The sequence below is a fragment of the Acanthaster planci genome, linkage group LG02 (genome assembly GCF_054643075.1).
Source record: "Acanthaster planci isolate LZ-2023a linkage group LG02, COTS_SCS, whole genome shotgun sequence".
In the NCBI taxonomy this organism is placed as follows: domain Eukaryota; kingdom Metazoa; phylum Echinodermata; class Asteroidea; order Valvatida; family Acanthasteridae; genus Acanthaster; species Acanthaster planci.
This window is the reverse complement of record NC_141778.1, coordinates 9,843,319-9,865,591: the sequence shown is the minus strand read 5'-3', so window position 1 is coordinate 9,865,591 and position 22,273 is coordinate 9,843,319. Positions and strand designations below refer to the sequence as shown.

Here is a 22,273-nt window from a genome sequence, read left to right as displayed (position 1 = left end):
GTTTCCTGTGAAGAGTTCAAGTTTGTCCAAAGTTTTGACTTCATTGTCTTTATTTTGTTCCTGTTGCTGACGTTTACAATGTATGAACAATTACATGTCATTGTGCAGTACGCTATACACTGATGTTTATTTTTCATTCTCATTTCAAACCGATAAAATATATGTCCCAAAAATTGATAAGTTGCAGATTATCATCAGAGAGGTCCAGTGACCGACAGTCTGTTTGTCCTTTATTTATTTTTTACAGAATGAATAGGAATCTATGCGTAGTGTACAAGAGAATCAAATCTCTGGACAAGTGTCCATTTATATATAGTAAATGTGAGTGGCGTCTTTTCAAACGTGGCTGGATTAGCACGCAGCAGTGCTGTGTCCCTCACTAATGCGCCCTGGAGCACTTACATCTATCCACTGTTTTTGGCGTGCTATGCCCAAAACAGCTGTATACTGTTTGAAAACAGTGACAGATTACCTTCGAAAAATGCAAGCCGAAAAATGAAGGCAATTCCCACCAGCAAGTCCCAGCACGGACCAGCTCTTTTGTTCCATTTCGGGCACCCCGGCTCTGTGTATAAACCCATGATGCTCGAAATGGGGTACCCCAGCAGCAAGTGGTTAATTTGAACTGGCCATCCAAGCTCCATTGGTAACCAGATGGCATTTTTAAGGCTTGGTTTTTAAACTTCCCGCTGATATATCACAGACACACCTACAACCTGATGTTTTACTTTCTTTCTGTACTGTTAGTTCATGTCCCAACTTTGTATTTCCAACCTCCAACTTTCTGGTGAGAGTCGACCCGCTCTACGATGCCATTGGCTCCTCGGTGTCACGGGACTTTGAATGTAAGAGTTCCCTTCGTACCTCAGGGGTGATGCCCTCATGTGAGTGGGCCCGCAGGAGGTCTAGCAGTGCCTCTTTTTGTTCTTTGGAGAGATCTTCCTTGTATCTTTGGACAAACGTCAGAAGGCTCTGGTGCCATAGCACAGGTAGCTCTCGTTTGTCAAGCTGGAATCTACGACAAAGAAAAAGTAAATATTTCAAAACTTGGAGACAGAGTGACTGTATGAAAAAGGATAGCTCTAAATTTGATTGTCAGTAAAAATCTGGGACCAATTTCATGGTGTCGCTAAGCACATTTTTCATCATCATTGTTTTTGAGACCATCACAAGACCAACACAAGACCTCTCATTTACAAGGTCTTGTAAATGGTTATGTGCATAGTCTTGTGTCTGGTCTTGTGAAAGGTCCGGTAATGATCTCGACCACAACACTGGTTGTCATTCATGGAAAGTGGCAAGATGTTGGCACAGCAAAAGGCATGGTTATGCATCTCAAAGGCAAATTTATACTGCTTACATTATAAATCTCTATAGGCGCACAGCTGTTACCATAACAACACCATGAAATAGTTAGCAACATTTACTGCTATAGTAATCATAACTTTCTGGTGACTGTTTAGCAGTGCCATGAAATTGGATTCTGCACTCCAGTGTTTTGAAAACTCACAACAGGCATGCAACTTTTCCTCGGATCAGCTGATTTTCTAAATTTCATTTCACACTTGCGGCATTGGAAAATTGAAAAAACACTGTACAAGGTCTTGTATAGATTGGAATATTCTCATTGTTTTCCACAGTCAAAGCAGCATGCCGGTTACTAGTGGCTGGGCACATCAAAATGTAAAAAGAATCTGGCAGACTTTGAGTTTCATGCAATGCACGTACCTGATGAAATGATAGACCACGGCATCGACCACCCTATAAGGTAATGCATATTTCTTATCCAGAAGCGTCCTTAGGAAAATGCTGTTGGCTCCATTGTAGTCCATCTCAGCAATCTTGAGGAGTGCTGCACTTGAATGCAAGACAGGGATGCTTGTCTTTGCCAAGATACTTCCAATGATGATGGCCTCTCGCAAGGTGCAAGTTCCACACTAGAAAACAAAAACATTAGTTTAAGTAAAGTGCCACTGCTGTAAACGCGGAGAATTGTCATTAAATCTAACATTCTGCAAGGGTTTTAAATAGAACTGACCAAGCTTCATGTACATGTACGTGGTTATCAACAAGAGAACTGAAGTTTATTCTAATGTTGATTAAAATGAAGGAGAGATTACCTCACACAAGGGCAGGATTATTCCTTTGAAGAACGCAGCTGGCTTGAAGAGCGCTTTCTTCAAAGCCTGATTTGGAGTTTCAAAGGAAAAAAAAGCAAATTACCAAAAGCATAAACCCCCATGACACCACTCACATGACAAAAATACCATAAAAACATACATACACCTTAGGAAAAACACTGAAAAGGTAGAAATAAACCGTCAGTTTTTCAAAAAAATTTCACTTTCCACTGAACTAAAAAATGATCCCGATTTTACCATGTACAAGTGGAAGTTGAGCCTTTTGAACTCTGCAATGTCATCTCTCACTCTTGGATACAGAATTAAGTTGAAAAATCTGTCACAAAAGAAAAAACCTGTTTATGAAAGAAGGTTTGAAGCATCCCCTACGAGACTCTTAACAACCAAGAGTAATCAAAATTATGCCAGATTTCAGATTCCATTTCACACTATCATGACAATAAATGAACAGCACATAAATTGAGGAACAGCAAATTGAAAAGTGCATCAACTTTTCAGCGGTACTACACGAAATTGTGCATAAACTGATGACTGGATGTGCAAATCAAAGCCGACCCACGGTCAGGCCTTCTTACCTCTGGGCCATTTTGGCATTCAAGTTGCTGGTGAATATCCTGGTTGCTTGGTACATGGCAGCAGCCGTCCATTTGTCAGGCTCTGTAATGTACAAAATCTGGAAGCAAACATTCCAAATAATGGTCTGTCAGAATGTCAAATTTAAGTAAAAAATGAGGTTGACCAACTTGTGAGCTCTCGTATAAAAATTGGCAGCCTCCCTCTTCTTCTAAACAAACCTTCCTCATCACTATTTCTGTCTTTCACACACAACTAATTTATTACTGCCACTAACCTGTTCCCACAGTCTGAGCGAGGGGAGTACCTTGAGTGCCTTTGGTAGCTTGCCGCTGCGATATCTCGACAGAATCTGACCAACACCCTTATATACCTGTGTGACTCTCTCATCCAGTTCAGGTGCAATTTGTCCACTCTCTGTTGAGAGTAAGAGAGAAATATCAGGTTAACTTAGGAAGAAATTATGTCGATTTGATAAACATTTATGCAGTACTATTTGAACACAAAGCTTGGAATTCTGATTCCTTAGAGTGAAACCAGACACAAGAGGTCTTTTGTGAATTTTGTTGACGCTTGAAGTTACCCACGTGCAAGGGCAACAAAGTACCTTGCTCCCTTCATACGTAGTTGAGCTGGTAGCACTCACCTGTCATCTGTGAGGCAACTTCTGTTTGTTTCTCAGTGAGTTTCTCCATGATGATGTCCGCAAGGGTCCTTCTAGCAGGAGCATTCGGAGCCATGAATCTCTCCAAGGCCCGCTCATCATCCACGTTAATTTCCTGCAAACAGTCAAAACAATCACCCTTGTTTATCAGAGTGACAAGGCAAAGACGCTGAAATTTCATGCAAAAGATAAGGAGAGTCTTGTAAATGAACCAGCTTGTCAATCATCACATCATACATGTAATAACTAAAACGGCAAAGCCGCCATGGCTTGTTTCTTGTTATGATTTTGAATTTCTTTCCTGAAACAACAGCTTAAGTTAAGAGTCATCCAAGTTATACATATATGGTTACTAAATAACAGGTGTATACTAACCAAGCTTTATCCAAATTTTTTACAAGATTGGTTGACATGTGACTGCAACACAGATGTACAAAATATTTTATCCGCCTTAGCCATAAAGTTCATTATACTCTGGGAGAAAAAAACCCAATTGGTGCTGTGTGCAGACTGTGTGTTGAAAGGCGCCTGCCATTTAAAAGTAAATTAACAAAGACCACCAACGAGGGAGATACTGTAGGGGTACAAAGGCTTCACAGTTCTTTACAGGAGAGACGAATGCCTTTGTGGTCTAGCTACATGTACATGTAGTACAGTCATCCTATCCATCTCCTACTCCACCCCCTCCCCATCATCCTATCCATCTCCTACTCCACCCCCTCCCCATCATCCTATCCATCTCCTACTCTTCTCCCTCCCCATCATCCTATTCATCTCCTACTCCACCCCCTCCCCATAATCCTATCCATCTCCTACTCTTCCCCCTCCCCCATCATCCTATCCATCTCCTACTCTGCCCCCTCCCAATCATCCTATCCATCTCCTACTCCACCCCCTCCCAATCATCCTATCCATCTCCTACTCTTCCCCCTCCCCATCATCCTATCCATCTCCTACTCCACCCCCTCCCCATCATCCTATCCATCTCCTACTCTTCTCCCTCCCCATCATTCTATTCATCTCCTACTCCATCCCTCCCCATCATCCTATCCATCTCCTACTCTGCCCCCTCCCCATCATCCTATCCATCTCCTACTCTTCCCCCTCCCCATCATCCTATCCATCTCCTACTCCACCCCCTCCCGATAATCCTATCCATCTCCTACTCTTCCCCTTCCCCATCATCCTATCCATCTCCTACTCCACCCCTCCCCCATCATCCTATCCATCTCCTACTCTGCCCCCTCCCCATCATCCTATCCATCTCCTACTCCACCCCTCCCCATCATCCTATCCATCTCCTACTCCACCCCTCCCCATCATCCTATCCATCTCCTACTCTTCCCCCTCCCCCATCATCCTATCCATCTCCTACTACGCCCCCCCATAATCCTATCCATCTCCTACTCCACCCCTCCCCATCATCCTATCCATCTCCTACTCCACCCCCTCCCCATCATCCTATCCATCTCCTACTCTGCCCCCTCCCCATCATCCTATCCATCTCCTACTCTTCCCCCTCCCCATCATCCTATCCATCTCCTACTCCACCCCCTCCCCATCATCCTATCCATCTCCTACTCTTCCCCCTCCCCATCATCCTATTCATCTCCTACTCCATCCCTCCCCATCATCCTATCCATCTCCTACTCCACCCCCTCCCAATAATCCTATCCATCTCCTACTCTTCCCCCTCCCCATCATCCTATCCATCTCTTACTCCACCCCCTCCCCATCATCCTATCCATCTCCTACTCTTCCCCCTCCCCATCATCCTATTCATCTCCTACTCCATCCCTCCCCATCATCCTATCCATCTCCTACTCTGCCCCCTCCCCATCATCCTATCCATCTCCTACTCTTCCCCCTCCCCATCATCCTATCCATCTCCTACTCCACCCCCTCCCGATAATCCTATCCATCTCCTACTCTTCCCCTTCCCCATCATCCTATCCATCTCCTACTCCACCCCTCCCCATCATCCTATCCATCTCCTACTCTGCCCCCTCCCCATCATCCTATCCATCTCCTACTCTTCCCCCTCCCCATCATCCTATCCATCTCCTACTCCATCCCTCCCATCATCCTATCCATCTCCTACTCCACCCCCTCCCCATCATCCTATCCATCTCCTACTCTGCCCCCTCCCCATCATCCTATCCATCTCCTACTCCACCCCCTCCCCATCATCCTATTCATCTCCTACTCCACCCCCTCCCCATCATCCTATTCATCTCCTACTCTTCCCCCTCCCCATCATGCTATCCATCTCCTACTCCACCCCCTCCCCTTCATCCTATCAATCTCCTACTCCACCCCCTCCCCATCATCCTATCCATCTCCTACTCTGCCCCTCCCCATCATCCTATTCATCTCCTACTCTGCCCCCTCCCCATCATCCTATTCATCTCCTACTCTGCCCCCTCCCCATCATCCTATTCATCTCCTACTCTGCCCCCTCCCCATTATCCTATCCATCTCCTACTCCACTCCCTCCCCATCATCCTATCCATCTCCTACTCCACCCCCTCCCCATCATCCTATTCATCTCCTACTCTGCCCCCTCCCCATCATCCTATCCATCTCCTACTCCACCCCCTCCCTATCATCCTATCCATCTCCTACTCCACCCCCTTCCCCATAATCCTATCCATCTCCTACTCCACCCCTCCCATCATCCTATCCATCTCCTACTCTCCCCCCTCTCAATCATCCTATCAATCTCCTACTCCGCTCCCTCCCCATCATCCTATCCATCTCTTACTCCACCCCTCCCATCATCCTTTTCATCTCTTACTCCGCTCCATCCCCATCATCCTATCCATCTCCTACTCCACCCCTCCCCATCATCCTATCCATCTCCTACTCCACCCCTCCCCATCATCCTATCCATTTCCTACTCTTCCCCCTCCCCATCATCCTATCCATCTCCTACTATGCCCCCCCCATAATCCGATCCATCTCCTACTCCACCCCCTTCCCATCATCCTATCCATCTCCTACTCTGCCCCCTCCCCATCATCCTATCCATCTCCTACTCCACCCCCCTTCCCATCATCCTATCCATCTCCTACTCCACCCCTCCCCATCATCCTATCCATCTCCTACTCCACCCCTCCCCATCATCCTATCCATCTCCTACTCCGCCCCCTCCCCATCATCCTATCCATTTTCTAATCCCCTCCCTCCCCATCATCCAATCCATCTCCTACTCCACCCCTCCATCATCCTATCCATCTCCTACTCTTCCCCCTCCCCGTCATCCTATCCATTTCCTACTCCGCCCTCTCCCCATCATCCTATCCATCTCCTACTCTTCCCCCTCCCCATCATCCTATCCATCTCCTACTCCACCCCCTCCCCATCATCCCATCCATCTCCTACTCTTCCCCCTCCCCATCATCCTATCCATCTCCTACTCTTCCCCTTCCCCATCATCCCATCCATCTCCTACTCCACCCCTCCCCATCATCCTATCCATCTCCTACTCTTCCCCCTCCCCATCATCCTATCCATCTCCTACTCTGCCCCCTCCCCATCATCCTATCCATCTCCTACTCTTCCCCCTCCCCATTATCCTATCCATCTCCTACTCTTCCCCCTCCCCATCATCCTATCCATCTCCTACTCCACCCCTCCCATAATCCTATCCATCTCCTACTCCACCCCCTCCCCATCATCCTATCTATCTCCTACTCCACCCCCTCCCCATCATCCTATTCATCTCCTACTCCCACCCCCTCCCCATCATCCTATTCATCTCCTACTCTTCCCCCTCCCCATCATCCTATCCATCTCCTACTCCATCCCTCCCATCATCCTATCCATCTCCTACTCCACCCCCTCCCCATCATCCTATCCATCTCCTACTCTGCCCCCTCCCCATCATCCTATCCATCTCCTACTCCACCCCCCTCCCCATCATCCTATTCATCTCCTACTCCACCCCCTCCCCATCATCCTATTCATCTCCTACTCTTCCCCCTCCCCATCATGCTATCCATCTCCTACTCCACCCCCTCCCCTTCATCCTATCCATCTCCTACTCCATCCCCTCCCCATCATCCTATCCATCTCCTACTCTGCCCCTCCCCATCATCCTATTCATCTCCTACTCTGCCCCCTCCCCATCATCCTATTCATCTCCTACTCCACTCCCTCCCCATCATCCTATTCATCTCCTACTCTGCCCACTCCCCATCATCCTATCCATCTCCTACTCCACCCCCTCCCCATCATCCTATCCATCTCCTACTCCACCCCCTCCCCATCATCCTATCCATCTCCTACTCCACCCCCTCCCCATCATCCTATTCATCTCCTACTCTTCCCCCCTCCCCATCATCCTATCCATCTCCTACTCCACCCCCTCCCTATCATCCTATCCATCTCCTACTCCACCCCCTCCCCATAATCCTATCCATCTCCTACTCCACCCCTCCCATCATCCTATCCATTTCCTACTCTTCCCCCTCCCCATCATCCTATCCATCTCCTACTCCACTCCCTCCCCATCATCCTATCCATCTCCTACTCCACCCCTCCCCATCATCCTATCCATCTCCTACTCCACTCCCTCCCCATCATCCTATCCATCTCCTACTCCACCCCTCCCCCATCATCCTATCCATCTCCTACTCCACCCCCTCCCCATCATCCTATCCATCTCCTACTCCACTCCCTCCCCATCATCCTATCCATCTCCTACTCCACCCCCTCCCCATCATCCTATCCATCTCCTACTCCACCCCTCCCCATCATCCTATCCATCTCCTACTCCACCCCTCCCCATCATCCTATCCATCTCCTACTCCACCCCTCCCCATCATCCTATCCATCTGCTACTCTGCCCCCCTCCCCATCATCCTATCCATCTCCTACTCCACCCCCTCCCCATCATCCTATCCATTTCTTACTCTTCCCCCTCCCCATCATCCTATCCATCTCCTACTCCACCCCCTCCCCATCATCCTATCCATTTCTTACTCTTCCCCCTCCCCATCATCCTATCCATCTCCTACTCCACCCCTCCCATCATCCTATCCATCACCTACTCCACCCCCTCCCTATCATCCCATCCATTTCTTACTCTGCCCCCTCCCCATCATCCCCTTCACTTCTTACTCTGGCTGTCCCATCATCCCACTTATCCAGCCCAACCATTACGCCAACCTTATCCAGCATTTTATTAATCTGTCACTTGGAGTCCCCCCCCCATTCCTTACAATTTTCCCACACTGTACATACACCAGGTACATGTACATGTACGTTTGTATGAGTCTAAACACTGTCTATACATGTATATATGCAAGTACATGTACAATAGAGGAGTGCTCAGTACATATGTACATGTATGTACTACAGGGTTAGTACACAATGTACAACTTAAAACATTAACAATCAACTTTTATAACTTTTTCATTAAATTCATAAGTTTCTAAGCATTAATGCTATATAAGACTATGTACACACTGATGGAATTCCAAGAGGAAGCAAACAAGCACTCAGTTTCACATTTAAACACCTATGGACCTGCATACTTTAACATACAACTTTAACATTTGAGGACAGCCGGACGGACGGATGGACGCACCAACGTATGGACGGACGGCCGGCCGGACAGAAGACAGAAATTGGTATTACATAGGCTCGCATTTGCTTTGCAGCTCGCCAACAATGTATTTTTGTTAACTTTAGGATGATCTGAGGAAAATCCCTCAATCCCAGCTACATGTACATGTAGGGGTCGTAAATCATCTAATCCAACTTGAAAAGCTGGAGTTAATATTTCATTTTTTCCCCCCCAGTTTTTCCTATTGTAACATTTTCTCTGCCAAGTTTCCAACATTACCTGTATATGTAAGCTTTGACAAACCTCCCTGTTCAAAGGAATAACTAAATCTGAAATGTCAGATATTGTGTACATGTACATCTGTAGTAAAGCATGAAGGATCCCTCCACATTTAACTGCAAAAATTACTTCACATGTAGAAGTGGTACTCTGCCATCTTCTCTCTGTTAAGCTAAATCCAATTATGTTCACTTACAATGTCCTCATAGTATTTATCTTCATGCTCAGTAAGGTCTTTTTCTTCTTCATCATCTGACTGCTCCACTTTGCTCGGACCCAGACTTGTGATGGGCCTTTTCTCACTCCTGTCACAAAACAATGTAAGGAATCAAAGTCCATCTCTACATGTAAATGGCGTGTCGCAATTGGCAATGCCTTGCAAATAAAAAACATCAAGTGCTGACTAAATTAACATCCTATTAAATTTGTTGATATACATATATACAGTGTACTACCTTGATGCTCCATGTTCAATCTCAAGTTCTTCCTGTTGGAGGCGAGCTTGCTCTAAGATCTTACGGGACAGTTTCTCATCAACAAACTGCCAGGGCAAAAATCAGATGAATAAAAGTCAAGTTAATACCACTTTGTTCAAATAACAACTGATGGAAAGATTTTACTTACATGTATAAACTCCCTCCCCGCCTCTTTTTCCCCTATTCTGTTGGGGTTTTTTTTTTGCACCAATTTGAAGATCAATTCAAAGCAAGTAAATGGGTGCGTACTGTTGCGGTGAGTGGTTAGTGTACGGAGAAACATTTGTAAGGGAGTGGAGATGAGGCTTTCGAAAGCCAAAAAAGGGTGTCCCTATGCGTTCTTCCACCCATCTCTTAGCCTCCCACAGGTACAGGTATAGCTTTTCCCCTGTTTGTACTTGACCATCCTCCTTTCCTTTCACTGCCTCACCACCTGCATGTACATGTACATGTACACACACATGTGCAGGTTCACGTACATGTATGTGTATTCTTCCATCATTGCAAGCTTTCTATTCCCTGGGTGGGATTGAAACCTCCTTCATATCTCTGCATCTCTATGTACTGTTCCAGAGTCTAGACTACTAGGCCATGCTTGTTTGTTGTCGACCAACATCGACTTGTCTCATTTTTACAAAACAAAAATCATGTCTCACAATATAATATGAATATTAGTGGTATTAAATGATAATGAAATAATAGGCATGAATTTCTTCCCTGGCTCTGCTTAAATATTTGTGATGGCAAAGTACATGTATATTACTCAGAACTTTGCAATCCCCTCACTGCCATGCGATGTGCTTTGTATCTCTACATGAGTGGTGCCATAGCGTCTTTCTTAGCTGTATTTTCCCCAAACTTTTAATTTTTGTTCATTCATCAAACATTTAAAGTTATCTTTCTACATACATGCATGTACATGTACCTGTTTCATATACACGTACCTGTTCATGTACATATCGCTCTGTGCACAAAGACAGACACTATATTTGAAGTGTTTTCTTAAGAAATGCTTCAATACTTTCCCTCATCAGTCAATCATTGCGCAATCAGTCAATGTGGTTATGATGGTCAGTACAATTCTTACTGCATGATTTATCAACCATTTCAGCTACATGTACAAGTATGTCAGCACTGATCAGGCAATTGCTTTTTCTTTCAAATTGTGAAAGATTGTTGTAAAAAAAGAAAAGTTAAGTTAGAGATTTACTACTTATTTTGAAGGCTAATGACTTAAATTTTATAAACTTACATGTACATGTACATTCACACTGTACATGGAGGCCTAGGGTTAACTTATACTCCCAGAACTGTGGGGCTCGACGTCAGCATTGCTCTCAAGAAAGAGCACAGCGGACATGAAACCCCATAGTTCTGGGGTTATAACAGTTTAATAAATAACAGTTTAACATTTGGTGAAGTGAAATCCAAAGCCCTGACCACTTTTTTGTCTGATACTAAAGGGTAGGTCATGTAGGTACATGTACATGTAAGTTGTTTCAAAAAGGTAGACTTTTTTCCCGTATTATACAGTTGGGTGCAAAAGGTAAGGAACTCCGGAGGCAGCAGGGTCTCTACAATGTGCAGAACCAATGTGAAAATAAGTTTAGACCCTGGGCTTAGGCATGATAGGCTTGATATTCTTTCAGTTGACTCAGTCTCAATGAAAACCACAAGTACATGTATAAAATTGACCCTCTCTCAAACAAATACTATAGTACTAGTGCCATGGCTGTCATCAGTACTAGAGGTGCATGCACTGACTCAGAGACTCTCTCTGAATTCGCGAATAGTCTCCTTATCGGGAGACCGCTTTGAACAAAAAATATTTTATGCGCCCCGACCCTCGAATTAGGAGACTTCTCTGTTTCTGTGGATAGTCTCCGTAAACGGAGACCATACTTGCCGTTGTGATTATTGTGTACAGACCATAACTTACCTGTACATGTACATATCATGCACATGAAAATCGAGGGCTTGTTTGACCCCCAAAACCCCATGCCCTGGGTTGCTTCTGTGGGAGAGATTTGTGTGTTTAGTATACATCATTGTGAAATGGCATAAGCTCATATTATACACTATGATGTGCCATGCATGTCAAGTGAATGGACATGATGTTGTCAGGTTGTGCATGGCGCAGTTTTTTTCTTCTTGTCATTTTTGCACTCCATCATTTCTAGGGCATCCCGAATGTCAAACGATTACATATGCAATATTGAGTATCAAACACTGAAACAGTTACTCCATGTAGGCCTACATGTACTTGTTAAACACTCAATGTCGAAAGTCAAACGAGAAGTAACTTCACATCGGTCATATCAGTTACATTAATTCCAATTTCCATTTGTACCGTTTCATCTTCGTCCTGTCTCTGTCTTTCTTTTACTCTTTCTTTCCACCGGACAGCCTTGTTTTCCAGGATCTGTTCTGCAAGTGCCGCTGATCTTGAGACGGGATCACCCCCTAACTTTGCTGACTTTCCCTTCTTTGACTTGCCCATTCTCCTGAATTTGAAAGTCACACGAGCTTCACTACTTACATGTACCGTATACTACTAGCTTCGCCCATTGATCGCCATAAACCATAAGAAAAACCATGTCGAGGTCAAAGGTTAAGAGTTGCCGACTTCACTACCAAAGATTGTACAGCGCCGCTGGGCGGCGCTATACAATCTTTGTTCACTACTGTGTAGAGGGTGTGCGTCATCTATTTCCAAAAATTAGAATTTCCGGTTGGAAAGTCCCTATCCTGTTTTGATTTATTGTGGTTCGATTTTTAAAACAAATTCAGACAATGCCTTAGTATTATTTCTAAAGATATATGTAGTTTGTGCTCTCGATCATTTACGGAACGCTGCCTTCTTTATACTGAGTATGCACTTTATGTTTGATACAGCAGAGAGCTGAGATTTTCACTTCAGCCTAACCCGAATGCCCGAGTTGACTCGAAACCTGTCAGGACAGCCTGACGATGTACATGTATGTACGTGTATTATTATGGAAGGTCACTTCATGGGTCTTTTGCCTCTTCCTTTGGAGTTATGACTAAATTTCACGCGGAAAACAATTATATCACACAGCGAGGATGGCAACTTGAGAGATAATAAGCAAAGTACGTGTACATATAGTTGTATATGTATCAAAAACGTCGCCAAACCGTTAATGGACTTTAATTTTTCCGCTTGAGTGGATCGACTTTCTCGTGCAGGAAATTCAAGTACCGAAGTGGTGCACCGTGAGAGGCTTGAAAGCGTCAAACTTCCGTTTTTCTGAGCTACTGATTAATAGGTGTACAATATTTGGCAAATTTTGCAAGTTACAATAGAAAGGAAATATCGAAGTCAGTTGCTGTTTTACACAGATGCAATAAATTTTTCTAGTGAAACCTTTTTGCTCCAATGCCCGATCCCCCCACCCCCCCCCAAAAAAAAATTCCTAGGTCTCAAGTGGGTCCTATAGCCACAAAGGACTCCAGCAGAGTACACCCTGTGTGCAAATACCGACGTATTGTGGGTCATCCGCATGTAAACTTTTCAAGACCGAGCACAGCAACTAACTGAGGGCTACGACATGAGTGCACGGTTGGTCATCCACTATGACCTATCGGTGGGCGCTTTAAAACCCATGAACTGCTAGGGTATCTAGCCCCCTGACCTGAGTGCCAGCTTAAGGGGGACGCCATTTGTTGGACTTTCATCCTCGTAGAAGATCGGACGGTAGGACACTTACAGATCTATTTCGAATTAGTAGCGGTAATACGTTCTACACACATTTTGTTTTGCCCTGAAACTCCAAACCAAACCCTGCACTTTGACTTATGCTTGTGATACAATTAATTGTATCTGCAAGAGCTAACACCAACACTTGAGACAAGCAGCGCCGAAAGTTGTACAGGGCACAAATTCTAGTGGGCAGAAATTGTCCGTGTGTACGATTTTATATTTTGCTTCACTTCCTTCTGAAGAGGACAAAACTTGTGGGTCATTTTAATATCATTACTCCTGGTTTTGAAAGTGACAGCAAATTCAGATACTTAATTTCGTGCCAGGGATCGGAAATCATGGTGCCAACTGAAAGGTTTTTGTTTTCCCCCATTGCGTTTCACTCCCTTCAAGATAGGCCCAGTATCGTTTTCATGACAGGGAAAAAATAATATGTTACTGCTGCTTTAATTGAATGCGACTCCTTGGTGCACTTTCCACTTTGCTGCATGACTTGTAAACTTTGCCTCGTCACGTAAAAAGGGATACGATTTGGCAAGTACAGGTAGGTCTACGTGACAAACACTTCTGGGTACAAAAATGTAGAGAGCTGAAGCAAAATAAACTTTATTGTACCTTTCCATTGTTCCATTTTTTTCCAGTCTCTATAGTACAGTTGTGTAGGGTTAAGTCAGGTTTTGGTTCCAACCTGCCCAATTATCATAACAAAGTGTCATAGCACTTGTTCTGTCACGCGAACCAGAATCAATAGAAAGGAATAAAAGCTGCCTTGTTGTGGTGAACTCTGGCCCAGATGGGTTTCATAACTCTGCATTTTGACTCCAGTGAAGTGTTGTCTGGGTACGTTATCTGGAGTGTGTACAGAAGATCTATTTTTATGTGTCTTTTTAAGTAGGTTTTATTTTAGTTTTTTGCAAGATAATTTTTTGTTGTTGTTTGGGGGGGTTCTGAGGGGGATGCTGGAGTGAGCGTTTCTATAGTTTCTACGAAATGGGTCACCGCGGTCTTATTCTCCAGGGAATTTAAGGAGACAACAGATAAAACGTGTGGGCGCATAAGAAATGTCTCACAGTGAATACAGACTAGAACACCACCTGGAGTTAGCTAATCACTTCTGCTGGTGACCAGGCTTTCATGAACCGCCTATGCTGAATGTGCATGTCAGCTTTGCTGGCTTGCAGGCTGTACCAAACAGTTTGTAAAACACCGCAAAAATAACACTTTACTAAAAGACAAGTCAGCAACTGAGTTTGCAGAGGGCAGGCAAGACCAGATCATAAATGGGCTTCTCTCACATCGAGTGATTTACCGGATACGTTACTCTAATATTTCGCTCAGATAATCTCGTCAACTCTGTAGTTGTGTGCCCTTGTCAAGTTGTCCAGTCCCGTAAGCGACGATGCCACGTGAAAATGATCTCAACGGGTACCAACCTGTACAAACCGCAGAAGACGGGCCGGGAAGGCAAAGAGGTGGCATGCGAACTGCCGACGACAGGGCTGGGGCGGGGCAAGATTCAACCCCCCTCCTTCCCGAGGAGCGATGCTGCTGCAGCGTCCTCCAGCGTCTTGCATCTCCCTATGCCTTCGGCGTCTTCGTGTGTCTGATCAACTTCCTGCAGGCGGCTGCGACCTCTGTAACTGGGTAAACTTGAGTTTTTGGAACACGGAAATTTCATCTACATTGCACTTGTCTTGAGTGGCTCAATCTGTAATTCCTTACGGTACGTGCCGTGTATGAAGCAGTGTTTGTTAGTTTTATAGCAAATTATCAAACTATATAGGGGAACTAACTAGGCGCGTAAAATTGATTATAGAGATGAACAAAGAAATTGACTTGAACGGAATTTGAACCAGCTACGTCCTTAATACCGTACCAGTGCTCTACCAACTGAGGCCAGCCGTACGGTGGTAGTTTTATAGTAAGAATGATTGACAGATATTATATTTTAATAAATTTAATTTGGATATGTCTTGATTGTTTCTTAATTCGTGGTAAACTGTCTGAAATAATTTCAGCTCCCACTGTGACTTTTTCCTTTGTCAATTCTGTTTCTCTTGGATTGTGACGTTTTTAGAAGTGCTCAATTAAGCACAATAGAGAAACGCTTCCAGCTCAAAACCTCAGAATTGGCACCATTCTTGATCGTCAATGACATCGTGAGCGTGATCATGGTGCTGTTCGTGGCGTACTACGGCCACACCAGCCACCGACCGAGGCTCATCGGGGGAGGAAGCCTTCTCATCGGCTTGGGTCTACTGATCTGCACACTACCGCAGTTTATCTACAAGACACCCCCGCAGTTTTCCCTCGACATTGGTCGTCGGGCAAACGGCACGGCAGATGGATTCTCAGAGGATGGAAAGACTATTCTTTATCCAGTAAGTTAGGTATTTTGTTGACAAGTGGCAAAAGTATGCCCTCTTTTCACAGTTGTCGCTGTCACTATTATTTGAACTCCCCAGGACAAACACAAAGTGGATCAAGAAAAGAAAGAGAATGAATTGACTTGCCCAATGAAATATCCAACTTAATGGTACGAGCTGGACTGAAAGTCACCATGTGCACAACTCCTCACAGAATCCTGAGCTTGATGCACTAGGCATCATAGGTTCCCTCTATTGTTGAGGTACCCTAACGTGGCATGGCCCCTAATGTGATCTCTACTTTGATTTTTTACCTGTGGTGCCTTGCTGGAGCAACCTTTTTACCTCAAATTTCATAACGAGTGACATTTCATCAAACTCACAATATTCTGATTCGAATATCTCTATTTTGCACACCCACTACAAAGTTCTGATGATTTTTTATTTAGGCTGGATTTTCCGATTTTTTTAGCGCGAAAATAACTCCTACAAACTTGAGTTCAGGTATGTAAGCAGAGGTGATAATAATTTATTAGAATTTACCAACTTTAAAGAACGTCTTAAATGTTAGGCCTATGTGAGGTTTTCTGAGATTTCTTTCAAGTGCGCCATGTTAGCGAAGACTCAGCTGAATTCTTGTTTAATTTTTGGACACCGCTGTTTTTTAATTTCGGAGGAAATTTCATGACGAAAATTGTTCACAGAAGTTTCAACCACACGTATTATAAAGGTTGTATAGTACCAGTGTTAAACCAAATGAATTTTAAGTTTTTCCAAAAAGGGGCAGTCAACTTAAGTGAAAATCAAAGTGAGCCACGTTGGGAGACTGGACTGTACAGCCGTATTGCGTTGCATTGTGCTCGACTCTGGTCTTGTGTTCGACGTTCTTGACAAGCTGTCAAAGTTCCTTACAAATTTTCCTCAATACTGTTCACTTTGCAGATTTGTAAAGTTAGCGACAAAGAGGATGGTGATTACGAGAAGTGCACAGAAGAGGAAGAGTGGAACGCAGGGTCTCTTATGTGGCAGGTGTCTTGGATAATAGTCGGCCAGATACTGACTGGTGTGGGGGCTGCTCCAATTATGCCTCTCGCTGTCACCTATATGGATGACAGTCTGCATCGGTCCTCGACGTCAGTTTTTGTAGGTAAGTGAAGTTCCAATTTCTCAACTTTTCTGATGTTGTATGTTTAATTCAGTCTTTATTTTACCCTACAAACTGTTCTCTTACCTCACAGCCTTCATGTTCATCTCTGCCTCCTTCGGTCCCCTCCTCGGGGCTGGCATTTCCGGCTTCTGCCTCTCCATGCACACCGATTTCTACAAGGCGCCGGTTTATGCCCAAGCGGGTGATCCGAACTGGTTAGGCGCCTGGTGGGTGAGCTTTGCCATCATGGGTGTGCTGATGCTGGTGGTCGGTGTGCCCACCATGCTGTTTCCGAAGAGGTTCCGGAGAAGGGCGAAGGGAGCTGGCGGGAGGGGGAGGGCGAATTCGGAGCAGGGTGCGCAGACTGCGGAGGAGGTTAATGACGAGGAGGAAGATATAGCGAAGATGTATCGCCTGAATGTCCGTGGGAGCGGGGGCGGAAAATGCTCCTATGTCAAAGGTAAATCAATAGGTTGGCAAAATGACAACCAGCAAAGTATGTATAATGTACTTGGGGACTGGGGACAACTTTGCCGTAGTTTAGCCTACAAAATAATGTAGGAAGTCAGGAGGAAGAGTAGGAAAGGAAAAATCATTAGGAAAAGAATTCTGATGGCATTTATACTGAGCTGAGGTTAAAAAGTAAGGTTTCATGCAGTAATACATGTATACATTCCAAAATTCCTCTACCTCTTTTTCTTGTCTGTACTATGTCAGGTTTTCTGGGAGCACTTCGTCGCTTGGTAACCAACCTAACGTTTGTGTCTCTCATTCTTGGAGTCTGCGCGATGCTGGCGTCCGTTATGGGAACATTTATCTTCCTAGCGAAGTATATGGAAACACAGTTCGGTATTCCTGCCTCTCAAGCGCCCATTTTCTTCGGTAATACTTGTACCACCTTTGCCCTTGTTGCACCTTTTTATGGCATCTTGAAAGAGATACTTTCTCTTTCCAAGACCAAGGTGTTATCAGTCCTGACGAGTAATATTCCCTTGTTATTCAGTTTGCTTAGGTGAATTTCTGCCTCAAAAGGACCCCTCCAAAATTTTTCTGTACAAATAATTCCCCAAAGTACATATTTATATATATACAAAAAACGGCTGGGATGTTGGTTACAGTTTGGTTACAAATCTCATCCTGGCCCCTTTACTTCTTTCGGAACTAGTCCCTCTGCGTTGAAATTTCTACGGTTACTAATGAGAGGACACTTTTCAAGTTCGGTTTGGCATTTGGTGGTCCTTATGTAGCTGGCCAAATGAAATTTTGTCATGTAGACTGAAATACATAAACTATAGGGGTATAGATTGAGGCTTTTTACCCCGAATCACCGTATTTGGCCAAGAGTGTCCATATTTTTGAATTCTCGGCATAGTGACTTCGTTCATCATCTTAGGTATCATCGCGCCACCTGGTTCCCTCCTGGGTAATCTAATTGGCGGCTTCGTGGTCAAGAAATTGAAGCTGGCCAAGAAGGGACTGGCCAGAATGGTGGTCACTCTCAAGCCCATCGTCTTCATCCTCGCACCGGCGTTCTTCCTCCTTGGATGCACCAATCCTGACATCGCTGGCCTCACTGTTGGATATCCTGCCATCAACACGTGCGTATTAAAGCCTTCGCTGGATAGAAGTCAAATTAAATTAAATAGTTTTCAAAAAGCTTGTCCATGGTTTCAGGCAGAATACCCTGTCACAGATTGTACTATTCTGACGGCCGATGGGACAAAAGTTGTAAGATGAAAGTAACAAATGTCAGACGTTATGCTTGCTGGTAACTATAGTTGGATAATTGTGCATTGATATAACTTGCCATTTGATTGAATTCAACAAAGCCATGACTGTTGTAACAGAGGCTTTGTTGTGGGGACATTTTTCTGTTCCACAGTGTCTTAAGGTCCTTACAAATTGGTGAATTAACCGTGTTTGTCCCCATGCACAACTACGGAACAAAGTCTGGGTTTTTTTTCTTCTTCTTTTTTCAATTTGATGCTTAGCTTGACCTATATCGCGTACCAGTTTTAGTTAGAATTGCAGTTCACTTGTAAGTTCGTAAAAAAACTCTTTCACACTTTGTATCAACTTCAAAGGACCAATATACGGCTACCAAACCTGACGTCGGGCTGCAACATAGACTGTGCATGCCCATCCGAGTACACACCAATTTGTGGGTCTGATGGTGTGACGTATGCGACGCCATGTCATGCTGGTTGCCGGACGATAATTAAGGAGAGTAATATCACAAAAGGTGGCGTGGTGAGTATTCAGACAAGAGTAGGTACCCATTGGCATGTACATGTATACACTGACCAGTCCTTCAAATCATTATTTTTTGAATTTTGAAATATGATTTTCACTTATTTTCTTCACCGTGCGTGATCTATAGGCCTACCACGACGTAGTAAATGACATAATGGTCCATGGCGTTTAAATAAACATGATGTTATCGAGTTTCTTATGGATTGGTGAACATATCGGTGTGCATGTATGTACAGCCTGTCTGATTCCGACTTGGTTGCTCTGTGTAGTTATACACTGACTGCAGCTGCATTGGTGAGAACAGTTCAGCTAACCCATTAGGCTTGAATGGAGACTACGAGTACGTGGCCATACCAGGCGAATGTCCTCGTGATTGTAGCACGCTGATTCCTTTTGTAGCGGTGGCCATGATACAAGTTCTTCTCTTAACCATCGTTGGTAACCCAGGATTCATGTTGCAACTCAGGTACGTCACATGATGATAACGTCAGAATAATTTACCAACGAACCGAGAGTGCATAGAACTCAGTACATTAAACTCCACTACTTTTCACAGAACTGTAAAGTTAATTTTGAAAGTCCTGGATAATTTGAGACGACGGTTCATGAGATAAAGATATCTATAACACAGTTTGTTCAATGTTCAGTGTGATGTTTTCCATACAGACCACAGGGAACATATGTTTATCTCAATAACCTTCAGCATGCTTCTAATTAAGTAACAGTGTGGTTCATTCACCATTTATTTCAGGACGGTAGACGAGGATGACAGGTCTATAGCCGTTGGCTTCACATCTATGCTGCTACGAATGCTTGGTAAAAAAAACTGCCTGGAGAAAATTTATGCTAAGAAATTAAAGACAACCTTATTGAAACAAAGCGAGGTTGCACTCTCTTGACAGAATCCGCTACAGTGGTTGAAGAAATCCCGTGCTGCCTTTTAATCAGGAAAGTCCCGTCTGTGTTAGGGCCAAAAGAATTATTCTTAAATGTTTAAATACATTTTGGTGACATGTTTGATTCTTCTTCTTTTGAGGCTGGTTCCCGTCTCTCCTTTTGGGAGTTTGTTTGTAATCTGGGAATGGTTAAGGCAATGAAACTACATGTAATACATGTACTAAGCACTTTGTGTAACATACATGGAAGCAAGGCTATGTAGACCTATATGTACTACGCCCCCCGTTGTTCGAGCTTGAAGGCAATCCAGTAAAGCGAAACACCCCATTTGAAAAGTTAGTGCTGCGTTTTTGATAAGTATTCCAACAGAGAAAATGATATCGGGAGTACTAGATTCGAATAATAGGCTAAACACCTGTTTGTTCTTTTGCCACTTCTTTACCTATAGCGTTTATTCCATCACCTCTGATCTTTGGGGGAGCGATTCAAACAGCTTGTCTCCTTCTCCAGTCGTCATGCGGGAAGACGGGCAACTGCCTTGTGTACGACATTGTGCAGTTTAGGTTTGTCTTCTACGGGCTGACGTATGGTCTTGATTTCCTGAGCCTGGTGATGTTTACTGTCTGTTACTACTCCATCAAAGTGACTAAGAGTCCTGAGGTATCAACCCTTTGGTATCCTTCGTTTATGAGCTCAAAATGAAACCAAAGATTTTGCTTCAATCACAGAAAGATAATACGGTTTTCAGTTACTTAATGCAGTCGATGTTTTCATTGTTCATCATGCACATTTAGGTCTTCTTAAATGATCATGGCAATGAAATCTTTTATTGTTTCTTTGACGTCTCGACCTCATACATGTATATATATTCGTTAGGTCCAATTCGAAGACCTCCATGCATTCGCTTTCTTGTACAAGTGTGATGTTAGGAGTATAATGACCTTTTATAACAATCACACCTTGCAGGGCTTCGTACAGATGCATTCAGTTAAATCAGATCACGCTGTTGCATCGGTGGATGAACCGGCTAACATTGCTACACAAGACCAGGTGTTCAGCGCACGCAAAGAAACCGATGTGTAGCGGCAACGTGGCTACATTTGCCTTTGGTCGAGATCTTCCAGATTCAACTTTGGCACTGTCGCTCTGAGCTAGCAATGGCCCAAGCCTAAGGAATTGTTCCAATTTCTATACCAGCTGGAAGGAATAATCATCATTAGTGATATCTAGCTGTCTCCATGGCTCGATTCAATATCCCCATTAAAGTCTCGTCGACTAAAGGTCAATTTAATATCTGGGCAGAGATAATAGACCAAACGCCAAGGCGGGGGAGTCATTCAGCTGAAAGCAGTCAGTCATTTTGCATTTAGTGAAGCAAATCCGAAAAGAAGTCGGAAAGAAAAAGGAGTCTTTATTGTGATGCATGAATGCTCACAAAACAAATGGAAAAAATTATGTTTTTCCAACCTTCTTGTAAAGAAATGTTTTCAGACCGCGCGAAATCTAAACTCTGTAGTAATTTTGTGTATTTCTGCATTATGTAGAGGCTACATACATGTATATTCAAGTTCTTTTAGATACTTAAAACGTTGAATTTGTTTCTATTTTTCCTGTTCGTTTTTAAAGGTTTTGTATATACATGTATAGTTTTACTCTGAGTTTTCTATATTTTTAAAAATGATTGCCTCTTTTTTTTAGCTAGGAACACAACAGAGCACCGTGTTCATTAACTATGAAAGAACACGAGCGTTTTTGTATATTTGTTTATTTGAAGAAGCTCATAAACAGGTGCAGTTTTTTATTCATGCTCTGTTTATATTTTATATTGCATTTGTTTTCCATGATTCCTTTTAAATGTTTTGTGTGAATATATGCAGTTTTTAATCGACTGTTGTACATTTTTGAAAACTATTGCCAACCCTTTTTCAGATTTAATCAAACTCATACAATGGAGCATTATTAATGCTGAGGCACTTTATGTGACATTGTTTTAAGGCACTCATTTTGGCTGAATTGATAAAGGTAAATACCTCCTGCATTGGCCAATTCTTTGTTTATGCATGTTTTAGAATTGTAAGAAAATACATATACATGTCACTGCGTGAAAGGTATTAATGGTAGATGAAGCGGATAACTTTTTATTAATATTCCGAGGGAAAATTAAAAGGTGAACTGCAAAATAAT

General features: G+C 43.7%; 2 protein-coding genes across 5 annotated transcripts; one reads left to right on the top strand and one right to left on the bottom strand.

The window, feature by feature from the left end:
- Position 1: 1 nt before the first annotated feature.
- LOC147799851 (bystin-like) lies at positions 2-12,298 on the bottom strand. Its single transcript, XM_087133760.1, has 10 exons — positions 12,056-12,298; positions 9,685-9,770; positions 9,426-9,534; positions 3,361-3,493; positions 2,992-3,131; positions 2,717-2,814; positions 2,379-2,457; positions 2,121-2,186; positions 1,729-1,937; positions 2-1,015 (listed from the first exon to the last, which is right to left on the bottom strand). The coding sequence occupies exons 1-10, from the start codon at positions 12,203-12,205 to the stop codon at positions 805-807; spliced, it is 1,281 nt and encodes a 426-aa protein (XP_086989886.1). The 5' UTR covers positions 12,206-12,298; the 3' UTR covers positions 2-804.
- Positions 12,299-13,162: 864 nt separating this feature from the next.
- Positions 13,163-22,272, top strand: LOC147799850 (solute carrier organic anion transporter family member 5A1-like). Of its 4 annotated transcripts, XM_087133748.1 has the most exons (12): positions 13,163-13,420; positions 14,765-15,070; positions 15,504-15,807; positions 16,735-16,939; positions 17,031-17,399; positions 17,657-17,821; positions 18,333-18,537; positions 19,024-19,189; positions 19,462-19,658; positions 19,944-20,008; positions 20,538-20,749; positions 21,056-22,272. In XM_087133748.1, exons 2-12 carry the CDS (start codon positions 14,826-14,828, stop codon positions 21,170-21,172), a joined length of 2,250 nt encoding a protein of 749 aa, XP_086989874.1. In that variant the 5' UTR covers positions 13,163-13,420; positions 14,765-14,825; the 3' UTR covers positions 21,173-22,272. The 4 variants fall into 4 exon arrangements, with proteins under 4 accessions (XP_086989874.1, XP_086989877.1, XP_086989875.1 ...); XM_087133751.1 differs by lacking the exon at positions 14,765-15,070 and having other exon boundaries at positions 13,165-13,420; XM_087133749.1 differs by lacking the exon at positions 13,163-13,420 and having other exon boundaries at positions 14,027-15,070.
- The last annotated feature ends 1 nt before the right edge of the window (position 22,273 follows it).

Coding starts and splice junctions, on each gene's coding strand:
- LOC147799851 (XM_087133760.1), bottom strand. CDS start 12,205: ATGGGCAAGTCAAAGAAGGGAAAGTCAGCAAAGTTAGGGGGTGATCCC. Junction 9,771..12,055: donor GACAGGACGAAGATGAAACG/GTACAAATGGAA, acceptor TTGCCCTGGCAG/TTTGTTGATGAGAAACTGTC. Junction 2,458..2,716: donor AATGCCAAAATGGCCCAGAG/GTAAGAAGGCCT, acceptor CTTTTGTGACAG/ATTTTTCAACTTAATTCTGT.
- LOC147799850 (XM_087133748.1), top strand. CDS start 14,826: ATGCCACGTGAAAATGATCTCAACGGGTACCAACCTGTACAAACCGCA. Junction 19,659..19,943: donor GGATTCATGTTGCAACTCAG/GTACGTCACATG, acceptor CATTTATTTCAG/GACGGTAGACGAGGATGACA. Junction 20,750..21,055: donor AAGTGACTAAGAGTCCTGAG/GTATCAACCCTT, acceptor CACACCTTGCAG/GGCTTCGTACAGATGCATTC.